The sequence below is a fragment of the Pelodiscus sinensis genome, chromosome 10, assembly GCF_052426305.1.
Source record: "Pelodiscus sinensis isolate ZL-2025 chromosome 10, ASM5242630v1, whole genome shotgun sequence".
Lineage (NCBI taxonomy): Eukaryota > Metazoa > Chordata > Testudines > Trionychidae > Pelodiscus > Pelodiscus sinensis.
The window spans coordinates 46,655,939-46,668,910 of record NC_143061.1 but is presented as its reverse complement, the minus strand read 5'-3'; the positions used below and the strand labels follow the sequence as shown (position 1 = coordinate 46,668,910).

Here is a 12,972-nt window from a genome sequence, read left to right as displayed (position 1 = left end):
GCGGGGATTTAAAAATGGCGGCTCCCCGCTTATGCAAATGAAGCCTGGGAAATTCAAATCCCGGGCTTCATTTGCAAGTGCGGTATGCATACATTACCCTCCTAGTTCAAACTAGGAGGGTAGTGTAGACATACCCATAGGGACTAAAGGCAATAAGTGGGGAGATCAGTTGGGTGCATTGATTAAATGAGGTACAGAGGACTGACAGTCATGCAGAGCAGGATGTGAATGAGGTGGCAGGGAATTTTCAGTTTGGTTGCAGAAGCAGTGACAACTGCCGTAGAAGTTTGGTGTTATGCCTTTGCCTCCAGTTGTTCTTGGCATCTTCCATACTTAAAAATGGAGGTTGGAAAGAGGGCAACAACCCTACAGTTCTGGCGTTGAAAAGATCCTCTCACATTTGCTACATCACATTTGCCTGTGACTGCTGGATTCATACATTTCCATTTTCACCCCTTCCATACTAAACATCTCTGCTTCCCTAATCTCTGAACCCTAATCTACACTACAAATTACTTGGCAATAACTCCCTTGCTCAGGGGTATGAATAATCCACAATCCTGAACAACATATTTATATTGACCTAAGCACCAGTTGTAGACAGCACTTTGTTGGTGGGAGTGCTTCCTCTGTTGACCTTGGCATGGTGGAGTTATTAAGCGGAGGGGTGAACTCTTCCTTTGGCTTAGAACAGTCGTCCCCAACCTTTTTGTGGCCAATAATGCATTCATGTTTTCAGAAGAGCATGGAGGGCGCCAACAATTTTTCAAGGCTTATTTTGTACCCAAAGAATTTTTTTAAATGTACACTTTGACCCCCATTAGCCCCACCCTCATCCCTATTAACCACGCCTCTGACCCCCATTAGCCACATCCCCTGACTCCCATTAGCTATGCCTCTGGAGGCAACACTCTTGGAGCAAGATGGACACATGACCAAAAGTAAAAGGTGTCATGTGACCCCCCTCTAAGGACTCTTCCCACCATCCTCCCACCAACAGGGATTAGTTTAGCCCCCACCAGGCCCCCCTCATGCACCTATCCTGCAATTGCATTAACCCAGTGTGTGTGACATTAACTCAGGGGCGGAGAGGCTGCGGGAAGTGTTCCCTCTAAGAGTTTCCTCCTATGAGCAGAATGAATTTTGTGTTGTGCTGAGTTTTGTGCCGGTACTGAGTTCATGTGGCTTATTTGGATGTGCCACTGTGGCACCCAAGTTATTAATACATATCTTATAAATCTCTACCTTTTCCCTCTGCGGCCATGTCTCCCCTTGCTCCATCAGCTCCCCTGGTGCCTGCTGCCCCACAACCCTTCACCTTCCTCTGCTGTCCTGATTCCTGCCCTTCTCACTGCCCTCAGCCTTCCTGAGACCTGCCCCCCTCCACCAGCCCTTCTCTCCCCTCTGTGCACACTCCTCCAGTAGCCCCATTCTGATCATGTGAGCTACCTCTCCTCATCCCCTCTCCTAACGCCTCCCTCTACACACTCGCCCTGCCTCTCTCTTCTGGTGCTGGTCCCTCCCCTGCAGGTGTCTGCCCTTCTGCTTCACCCCGAAAATCTCCTGGCATCTGCACCTTCCCTTACTCCTGCACCCTCCTGGTGCCTCCCCTTCCCGGTAGAGGCTCCTACACTAAGCTCCAGAGGTTTTCAGTCCACACCTTTGCTATTCACTACTCCCTGATGCAACGAGTCCAAGGGGATGCTGCCTTCAGAAGAGCTGTGTTGCAATCAGCATGCCAGTGAACTCCCACCTCTGGACATACTGCTTACAATCACCTATGTTGAATAGACATGCACAATCACTCGAAGAAGAGTGATGTTTCTGAACCTGTTTCCATAACCGGTGTTCTTCAAGATGTGTTGCTCATGTCCATTCAACTTCCTGCCCTCCTTTCCCACTGTCAGAGTTGAATGGCAAGAAGGAACTGAGGATGGAGGGGACAGGAGGTGCCCTATATAGCATGGCATGCTATATAGCATGGCATGAGAGCACTTGAGCCAGCTCCCCTATTGGTACTGCTAAGGGAAAATCTTCAGGCATTAGTGCATGTGACAAGCACCCACAGCTAAGTTGAATGGATGAGCAACATACCAGTTACAGAAACAGGTAAATTTTTTTTTTAACTTCTTGTCTCAGTTGTCGATAGTTGTCTATAGTAGTCTATGCTTAGTGACACTTTACTGCCTGGCCTTCTACAGATTGATACACATATTCTGCTGTGTTAGAAATCATCTTTCTTTTTCTCATTCAAGCTTATAACAGTCGAGGAGCAGAAGTTCCTTACAGAAACATTGTACAATACTGGTATCTTAATTGTCTGGGATCCAGCACCATATCATGCAGAAATTCATGAGGTAAGTAAGAACAACCAAATGAGATTTACACAATAGCTGTTACCTCAGTTTGGGTATGTCTACACTACCACCCTAGTTCGAACTAGGGTGGTAATGTAGGCAACCGGAGTTGCAAATGAAGCCCGGGATTTGAATTTCCCGGGCTTCATTTGCATCTTGCCAGGCGCCGCCATTTTTAAATGTCCGCTAGTGCGGACTCCGTGCCATGCAGCTATACACGGCACGGACTAGGTAGTTCGGACTAGGCTTCCTATGTGTGTGTTCACATTTGCTTTTTGCCATCCTAGCATGCAGTCCGCTCATGCACAGGTCTACAATTTTTGTCACCACAGTAGTCTGTAAAATCCCCTGCATGGTATTGCAACCATGTGCTAGGTTACAATGCCCAGGGTGGGAAGCCAGTCCCACTGAACAGCAGCATCTGGTGCATAGTGAGTGTAGGAAAGGCTTGTGTCAATTCCTCACCTCATTCCCAAGGTCTATGTCTTGCCCTGTTTCTGTTCTGAAATTTCTTAAATATTTCCATGACAAAATCATAGACCTACTTACAGAGAATGGGTTTTTTTCCAGGCAAATGTGACAGTCCCCGAGCTATCTATCTTTTATTGCCACAATAAGTTTCCCATTGGCTGTTCTCATATTAGAGTAATCACTGCTGTATATAATGTTCTCAAACTTGCTGTAAACTTGCTTCATTGTTCCAAGAATCCAAAAGTTATGCTGGACAGTCTGACCACTGTGGTCATTTTGATTTTGAAAGCACTAGTCTGTAGTTAGGTATAAATAGTTTATATTTGCAAAGGAAGACCTATTAAAAGGCCAGCAAATTCCTTTTACTCACATCATCTGGATTTTTTTAGTTATTGGATTAATAAACTGGAGTTGTATAGTGACTGCAAATAGCAGTTCAGTAGCTCTGTTAGCAGTCATCACAGTTGCATTATTATTATAATGAGCTCTCTCTCTTTTAGTAATTGGGTAGATTCCCCAGATGGGCAGCTTATTCAAAACTTTATTATAGAACTTTATCTTCTTTTGCCCCTCTTACTCAATCAAAAGTCAGAAGAAAATAGTAACAGTGAGTGTTCTCTCTTTGTGATGTGCTTATTGACTCTGCAGCCAGTAGAGTTGGAAATGGGAAAGTTTGCTTTATTTTAAAATAATAAAATAACTCTCAGTATTTGCACTACAGAAGAATTTCAATAGCTTAGATAATGCATCATCCTTCAAATAGGCCACCTTAGACTTAGAGTATAGGTCCTCATTATTCTCCCTTTCCTCTCATGTCTCCTCACTTGAAATCTGTACAGGTTGAACATCTGTGGTCCAGGACTCTCTGGTCTGGCAGCATCCGTGGTCCAGCAGAACCGTGATGTTGCTGGATTAGAGAGTCCCAGCAGCAGAGGTTGCCAGGAGCTCGGAGTGGAACCTGCCAGCGGGGCAGCTGAGTCTGTGGGGCACCAGAGACTGCAGTCAGCAAAGCAGGGAAGCCAGCAGGGGGGTGCAGCATGTGGGACTACAGAGCTAACGACTTCCAGGGCCACCAGAGCAGGCAGGGTAGCAGTGCCCACACCTGATAGGTCTCCAGCAGGGCTTCTGCAACACTCATCCCTAGGAGGCTGGGGAGAGGAGCCCAGCAGGGAGGCTGATGCCTCGCCTCCCAGATATCCCCTAATCCAGCGTTCTTCCTTGTCTGGACCAGTCAGGTGCCAAGGGTGCTAGACCAGGGAGGTCCAGCCTGCAGTTACATTCTTGTACAAAACAATAAGTTACCTCGATAGTTTCAATAATAAGTTAATATTCTGTCAGCATACTATTTTTATGGAGTTTCAAAGCATAATGTTCAAGGGCCAGGAGGCACAAGATCACTTAAGTGGCACAAAAACAAAGCTAAGGATTATGCTGCATCAAACAAAACTTCATCAAGTAAAACATGCAACATGATAAACAGCAACAGCTTCAAGAGTCAGTCCAGTGTAACCAGCAGCCTGAGGATACATAACTCTGAAACAATTATCCCCCCTTTATAGGAGGGGGGCTTAAAATGTTGGACTATGTGATTGACAGCTATCCTTTGAAAAGAGGCAGACTGCTACAGTGGTTAGGGTGCTAGCCTCAGAAACCCAGGTTCTTCTTTGAGTGCTAGTTCATGTCCATTCCACAAGTGCTGGAGGTTTTTTCCTCAGCAGTGACCATAGAGGAATGCTCCTAGTGCCCTCTGGAGTGGTGTTTGCATGGCATGGTATAAGGAATGCAAGTTTGCGATAATCATAGAGGAATATCACTGCTTTCCATCGCAGGTAAGATCCTTGCACGAGTGTTGCTGAATCGTCTGATTGACCACCTGGAACAGGGTTTATTACCCGAGACACAGTGCGGTTTCCTCAAACAGCGTGGCACGGTGGATATGATCTTCGCAGCCCGACAGCTCCAAGAGAAGTGTCAAGAGCAGAATCGTGAACTGTACACCATCTTCGTGGATCTCACCAAGGCTTTTGACACTGTCAGTCGCGAAGGTCTGTGGCGCATCATGTCGAAGTTTGGGTGCCCTGACAGATTCATCTTGATGGCACGTCAGTTCCATGACGGCTCGTGTTCTGGATGATGGAGAAGCTTCAGAGGCCTTTCCAGTCACAAACGGCGTCAAGCAGGGGTGTGTTCTGGTACCGACCCTGTTCAGCATAATGTTTTCAGCCATGCTGTCAGACGCCTTTCAGAACAGTTCCTTGGGAATCAGACTGAGATACAGGACCGATGGGAAACGATTTAACCTGCGAAGACTCCAGGCTGTCACCAAGATAAAGGAGACTGCTACGAGATCTCCTTTTTGCTGATGACTGCGCCCTGAATGCTGGATCAGAGCAGGAAATGCAAGCCAGCATGGACAAATTCGCAGCAGCATGCGACAACTTCGGCCTTCTCATCAACACAAAGAAAACCGAAGTGATGCACCAGCCAGCTCCGAAAGCTCAACATCAAGTGCCCACCATCACAGTGAAGGAACAAAAGCTGCAAGCAGTGGACCAATTTACATATCTTGGCAGCACCTTCTCCCACTCAGTGACAATTGACATCGAGGTCAACTGCAGAGTCGCCAAGGCAAGCTCTGCATTCGGCAGACTGCTGACCAAAGTGTGGGACTGCCATGGAATAAGCCTTGCTACAAAGCTTAAAGTCTATCGAGCAGTAGTGTTAACTACCCTGATGTATGCCAGTGAGACTTGGACTGTATCCAGGAGGCATGCTAGGCAACTGAACCACTTCCACACGATTTGCCTCCGCAGACTTCTGAGGATCCGGTGGCAGGATAAGGTGCCAGACACAGAAGTCCTTTCCAGAGCAGGTCTGCTGTCAGTTTACACCCTGCTGATGAAAGCTCAGACATGCTGGGCAGGCCATGTTGCAAGGATGCCAGATCATTGCATCCCTAAACAGCTCTTCTATGGTGAGCTGTTTCAAGGGAAGCGATCGCACGGGGGACAAAAGAAGCGATACAAAGATACGCTTAAAGCCTCTCTCAAGTCCCTGGATATTGACACCACCTCCTGGGAGACCCTGGCACAAGACCGATCAACATGGCACACGCTGATCTACCAAGGCTGTCAAACATCTGAAGCCAGAAGGACAACCATAGCACAAGAGAAGCGAGCACTCCGTAAAGCCAGAGTTGCAAAAGCTGCAACAGTGGTGCCCACACATGTCTGCCCGACATGTGGCAGAACATTCTGTGCCCGTATCGGCCTTATCAGCCATTTGCGGACACGCCGTGGACAGTCCACAACCCATTAGATGTCAAGGTCCTCTTCGAATACGATGGACGAACAACAACAATAAGGAATGCTGTGTGCTCCCCAACTCTCAGTTCTTTCTTGCCACCAGTGACAGTGCTGGACCTTTCTGCTGCCTCATACAAGCTTGTTCATGTCCTACAGCTGAATGGTTGACTTCTTACTTTGTTATAGACAGATAGTTCTAGTAGTTGGGTCGCTTAGCAGTTAGAATGAGACGTTAGTCCCAGAGGGAACTGTTTGCTTTGAGTCTACCATGACCTGGTCTCCCAGGTTTAAGCCTGCGACTGCTGCAAGCATCCTATGCCCATGAGCAACCTACACAGCAGCTACTTGTAGCATCTGACATGTGATCTAGACTGTAAGAAGGAAATAATGACTAGAGTGAGTTTGAAAGTGATGGGTAAGATCTGGAAAAGCAAAGTGATTAGCTTAGGAACAAAGCTAAGCATCTTGAAAACGTGTGTATTCAGCAGCATGTTGTATGGATGTGAGACATGGGTGGTAATGAAAGATTCGAAGAGAAGGATATTGGCATTTGAGAGTTGTTATAGAAAGATCCTGAGAATAGGATGGAAGCAGAAGGTCACCAACAAGGAATTATATAGGAAGATACAGCCGAAAGAGAACCTACTGCAGAAGGTTATATAGCGGAAGCTACAGCTATTCAGGCATATCTGCAGAATGAATGATGAGTGAAAAGTCAAGACCTTGGTATTCGGCATAATGGATGGTCTGAATAGGAGAGGCAGACCCCACAGAGAATGGGTAGATGATTTAGTAGATTGGTGCAGAGCTAGTCTACAGAAACTAAGCCACTCCGCACTGGACAGGGAAAGATGGATAGAAATAGTGATGGAGACATCGAACTCCAACGGGCTTTGAGCCCATAATTGTTGATGATGATGAAATCTGGGGCTGCAAGCAGAGATGTTGGAGAAGCATTCAGAGTCACTTTTCAATGTCTTCTGCTGTTTGACACCAAGGAGGGTTGTCCTACCACTTCATAAAGGGGTTCTGAAGATTATCACAGCCTTGTGGCAGACACCCTTCCCCTGGCACCCACATCTAAGCGGGCTAAGCAAAAGTACTTTGTCCTAGCTATTAGCGATGTTAAAACCATTAACCAGTCCCACCCCCCGGTGACCTCCAATGGCAGCCAGCCATGACTTTAAATGACTGGATTTATTTGGGTGTAATGTCAGAGGTACAGTGCAGCTCTGGTGAATGCCAAAAAATCTATGCTTAACCCTGTCCAAAGCAGAATTAATCAGAGTGGTGCTAGACTCGGTCTGAGCTCAGGCATTCTTGCCATTAGAAAGATTCCAGACTCTTTCAGATCAAATCTACATTTCCTCTTACCACAGTCAGGGTCTGCCTATGCCTGCTGGGGCACATGGCCATGTGTATGCATGAGACCCCTCTGGCAATGTCTGGCATTGGTATACTCCCAGTCCAGGAACAGCTTAGAGCAGGTCCCCTCATGGATCCTCACCTCTGAAATGGTGGACCAGGAGCAAGAGCATGCTGCTCAGCCTGGCACTATATCCTCCCCAATCCCTTTCCAGGCACCCAGATCTACTCTCCCAGGACAATGGCAGTCTCCTGCATCCCGGTCTCAAGTCTCTACACTTCTCAATATGACTGCTTCATAGCTGCTTTGGGTGGAACATACCTGCTTGGAGGTGACTCCACAGGTATTTATGGGGAGACAGAAACCATCTACAAGTTTGAATTACCTGGTCAAGTGGATACAGTTCTCTTGATAGACATTGGAGCACGACATCTCTCCCTTGCATTCGCTGGTGCGAGATGTCCTGGAGTACTTGCTGCACCTCTGAGATGAAAGTCTCGCACATTCATCCATTAGGGTGCATCTCGCTGCCATATCTGCATTCCATGAGCCATTACATGGGCAGACAGTAGTTTCCAATGATATGACTGATTCCTGAAGAGGCGAGAATGGCTTTATCCCGTCCTGCAGTGAGACCTAAGCTGCTCTTCTCCAGGTTTACTGCACTACCCTTTGAACCACTTTGCTCCTAATCCCTGTCACAGCTATAATGGAAGATGGCATTTCTTATGGCAATAACATTGTCAAGACATGTCTTGGAGCTCAAGACATTGACTTCAGACCTGCAATATGCTGTCTTTTACAAGCACAAGGTACAAATGTGGCCTCACCCAGCATTCCTGCCGAAAGCTGTGTCCTCCCTTCACATGGGCCAAGATACATTCCTGCACATGCTCTCCCCCAAACCTCATAAGATGACAGAGGAGAGACGTTTGCATACTCTGGATTCTGGGAGAGCTCTGGACTTGTACTTCACGCATACCAAGCTCTTTTGAAAGTCGAGAAAACTTTTTGTCACCACTGTGGACCACATGAAGGGCTTACAAGTGTCCTCACAGTGGATCTCTAACTGGATCGCCACATGTACATATGCCTGTTACAATTTGGCCAGTGTAGACACAGCCCATATGTTTATGTCTCATTGTGCCATCACTCAAGAAGGGTGACTCAGGCTTTGGCAGAGCCATGCTTCAGTCAACACAGCCGTGAACTCCTGTGCACCTCCAGAAAAGAGTTACCTTTTTGTAATTGGTATTCTTCAAGATGTGTTTCTCATATCCATTCCACAATGTGCCTTCTTCCCCACTGGCGGAGATTCTGGCAAGAAGGAACTAAATGTGGAGGGAATGTGCAGCACTCCTTACACTGCACAGTGGAGGCAATACTCCAGGGGTCACTAGGAGCACTCCCTAATGAGTCCTCCAAAGAGAAAAACTTCCAGCACTAGTGCATGTGGGAACATGAACAACTAATGTGGAATGGACATAAGCAATGTGTCTCGAAGATCACTAGTTACAGTAACTATCTTTTCAATTCACCGCTCTTCCACAGACTCCGTGTGTGACCTGGAACATAGAATTATAGACTCATAGAGCTGGAAGAGACCTCAGTAGGTCATCAAATCCAGCCCCCTGCCCAAAGCAGGACCAGTCCTAGCTAAATTAACCCAGCCAGGGCTTTGTCAAACCAAGACTTAAAAACCTCTAGGGATGGAGATTCCACCATCTCCCTAGAGAACCCATTCCAGTGCTTCACCACCCCAAGGCTACGTCTAGACTTGCATGATTTTCCGGAAATGCTTTTAATGGAAAAGTTTTCCGTTAAAAGCATTTTTGGAACAAAGCGTCCATGCCAAGCTAGACGCGCTTTTCCGCAAAAAAGCCCCGATTGCCATTTTCGCGATCGGGGCTTTTTTGCGGAAAACAAATCTGGGCTGTCTACACTGGCCCTTTTGTGCAAAAGTTTTGCACAAAAGGACTTTTGCCTGAACGGGAGCAGCATAGTACTTATGCAAAAAGCACTGATTTCTTACAGTAGGAAGTCCGTGCATTTGCGGAAATTCAAGCAGCCTGTGTAGACAGCTGGCAAGCTTTTCCGGAAAAGTGGCTGATTTTCTGGAAAAACTGGTCAGTCTAGACACAGCCTAAATGAAATAGTTTTTCCTAATATCCAACCTAGACCTCCCCCACTGTAACTTGAGACCATTGCTCCTTGTTCTGCCATCCATCACTACTGAGAACAGCCTCTCTCCATATTCTTTGGAACCACCTTTCAGGAAGTTGAATGCTTCTATCAAATCCCCCCTCACTCTTCTCTCCTGTAAACTAAACAAACCCAAATCCCTCAGCCTCTCCTCATAGGTCATGCTCCAGCCCCCTAATCATTTTGGTTGCCCTCCACTGGACTCTCTCCAATGTGTCCACATCCTTTCTATAATGGGAGGCCCAGAACTGGACACAGTACTCCAGATGTGGTCTCACCAGAGCCAAATAAAGGGAAATAATCACTTCTCTGCATCTGTTGGCAATGCTCCTCCTAATGCACCCTAATATGCCATTAACCTTCTTGGCTACACTGTTGACTAATATCCAACTTCTCATCCACTGTAATCCCCAGGTCCTTTTCTGCAGAACTGCTACTTAGCCAGTTGGTCCCCAGCCTGTAACAATGCTTGGCATTCTTCCATCCCAAGTGCAGAACTCTACACTTGTCCTTGTTGAACCTCATCAGATTTCTTTTGGCCCAGTCCTCTTATCTGTCTAGGTCACTATGGACCCTATCCCTGCCCTCCAGTATATCTACCACTCCCCATAGCTTAGTGTCATCTGCAAACTTGCTGAGGGTGCAATCTATCCCCTCATCCAGGTCATTAATAAAGATACTGAACAAAACTGGCACTAGAACTGATCCTTGGGGCACTCCGCTAAAAACCAACCGCCAACCTGACATCAAGCTGTTAATCACTGCCTCTTGGGCTCGACAGTCTAGCCAGCTTTCTATCCATCTTACAGTCCATTTATCCAATCCATGCTTCCTTAACTTGCTGACAAGAATATTGTTGGAGACCGTATCAAAAGCTTTGCTAAAGTCAAGGTATATCACATCCACTGACTTTCCCATATACATGTCACTGAAGTCATGATCCTAAATCCCATTTTTAGTCTCTGGTGCCATCCACAAAACTTCTTTCCAGAGTACACTTCTGCCTCCAAGCATGTACACTGGCATACCACTCTAGGTTTCTGGACATCCATTTCCTTGCCTAAACCCTCAAGTGATCTCCTAACCAGGAAGAGATAAGTGAGCAAATGCCTACCTCTTCAATGTGACCTGATGTGAGAGATGAGCTAAGAGGCTGTCTACCAGATTGGTTCTCATTCACAATCATTTTCAGAAAGCCAAGGATTATAGAAACATTTCCACATATTCTTCACTTTGAGTGGAATCAGAGAAGAATAAACAAAGAGTTTCTGCAGCACTCCTAAACTCAACGTTGCAGCGCAGTGCTAGTGCATTAGAATCTAAGTGCAGTCATTTGGAAATTAACTGTAAACAAAAGAAACTGACAAGTTTATTGTCAAAGTTGAGAGCAATATAAGAGGGAAAATAAAACCTCAGTGAAAAGTGCAATTTTTAACATTCTTGCAGCTTCAGTAACTTAGCTCTGATCTACACTAGCACTTTATTTTGAAATAAATCCACATAGTTCATATTTATAAGTGGAACATCCATACTACCAAGACCATTATTTCAAAATAAGGGGCTGCTTATTTCAAAATCTGTACTCCCACCTTTCTCATGGAATAACACTAATTTTGAAATAGTCACACCCTGACTTTCTAGCTCAGAGTTATCAAATGTCATCAGAATGTCCAAGTCTTTGTTTAGTCCAACACTCCAAAGAAACAAGTAGTAGGTTGGTACTTATGCCTACCAAAGCCTCCTCTCCTATAGATGGTCCCAGAGTTTGAGGAAATATGAGCCTCCATAACAGACTGCTAAAAGATAAGATGGTACCTGAAAGAAAGGGATAATGCCATTTGCCTCCATTGTTCTGTGAATTGCACTGCAACCTGGTGTGTGATACCCATTCCACTTGTAAAGAAGTGTCTTTCAACGCCTCTTTAAAATTACATGGTGGGTATTGTTGCAGACTTTGTGTTCCATTGCGGGTGCCATGGGCATGATATCTCTTCCAGCAGCCTCTTACCCTTTGGCTACGTCTACACTGGCCCCTTTTCCGAAAGGGGCATGCTAATTTTAAACTTCAGAAAGGGAAATCCGCGGGTGATTTAGATATCCCCCGCGGGATTTAAATAAAGATGTCCGCCGCTTTTTTCCAGCTTCTAGATAAGCTGGAAAAGAGCGTCTAGACTGGCCCGGTCCTCCGGAATAAAGCCCTATTCCAGAGGATCTCTTATTCCTACTTCAAAGTAGGAATAAGAGATCCTCCGGAATAGGGCTTTATTCCGGAGGATCGGCCCAGTCTAGATGCTCTTTTCCGGCTTATCTACAAGCGGGAAAAAAGCGGCGGACATCTTTATTTAAATCCCGCGGGGGATATCTAAATCCCCCGCGGATTTCCCTATTCTGAAGTTTGAGTTAGACTTCAGATGGAATATTGAAGGGCAGGTGGTTAACCTGAAAAGTAAGTTCCTGGATCCTATAGCAATGTAAAGCAATACTGGATTCCTTATGTTAACTGTTTTTTGAGAGATCTTGTCCTTGCAGGGAGGGGGAAAGAATCTGACCTATTAACTCTATTTTAGTGGTACAGAAGGCCAGACTACAATTTCTTTGCAAACTACAAGGAATATCGTACTAGACATCGTGAACAGCCCTTTTACATCCTGAATCCAAAAATGCAGTGGGAGCTCTGGGATATACTGCAGGAGAACTCACTGGAGGACATTCAGCCCAATCCACCTTCTTCTGGAATGCTTGGTAACGTAACTGACTACTCACTACTTGGCTTTATTCATTTTGGATGGGCCCTGCAGTTCAAGAGCTGATGATGGTAGTGATATCTGTTTATCAGGTTCAAAGTCTTTTAAGCTTCCTAACAATGTTCAGCTTTTGTAAAATGTAAACATGTTCCATCTGTCAAGGTTGTTCCCCACTCTGGCATTCCTAGTGCAGAAGATACCTTAAAAATGATTTGCCTCTATAGGCTTTGACTTAAAATCTCCCCAAGGTCAGATTTGCTGGCCTTGAGAGATACACTGCCAAATGAAACAAAAAAAACCCTTACTTCTTGAACCCAGGAAGAAAGTATTTGGACTTCTGTGATGGATAGGAATAGTACTGGCCAGCACCCAGTGACTAAGGGGATTAACTCTGGTAGCAGGGAGCCAGAAGAACCAATAGGCACATGGTGCTGAAATTTAAATTGTATGAGATACCTTGCCTGCTTTCTTTGTGTAGGAGAGTTAAAGAGACACAGAATGATTTAAACCTTGGCAGGACTACCACG

General features: G+C 45.9%; 1 protein-coding gene across 5 annotated transcripts in view; it reads left to right on the top strand.

Moving 5' to 3' along the window:
• Window positions 1-12,972, top strand: part of ST6GAL1 (ST6 beta-galactoside alpha-2,6-sialyltransferase 1) — a 139,312-nt gene that overhangs the window by 104,732 nt on the left and 21,608 nt on the right. For 4 of the 5 annotated variants that reach the window (XR_016350371.1, XM_006125184.4, XM_006125185.4 and 1 more), the window contains exons 5-6: window positions 2,256-2,357; window positions 12,269-12,443. Coding sequence is in view for 4 of the 5 variants with exons in the window: in XM_006125184.4 (XP_006125246.1) it covers window positions 2,256-2,357; window positions 12,269-12,443 (277 nt within the window). In the remaining variant the exon portion in view is untranslated. The remainder of the gene's footprint in view (window positions 1-2,255; window positions 2,358-12,268; window positions 12,444-12,972) is intronic. The other variant, XM_075937492.2, reaches the window with a different exon arrangement.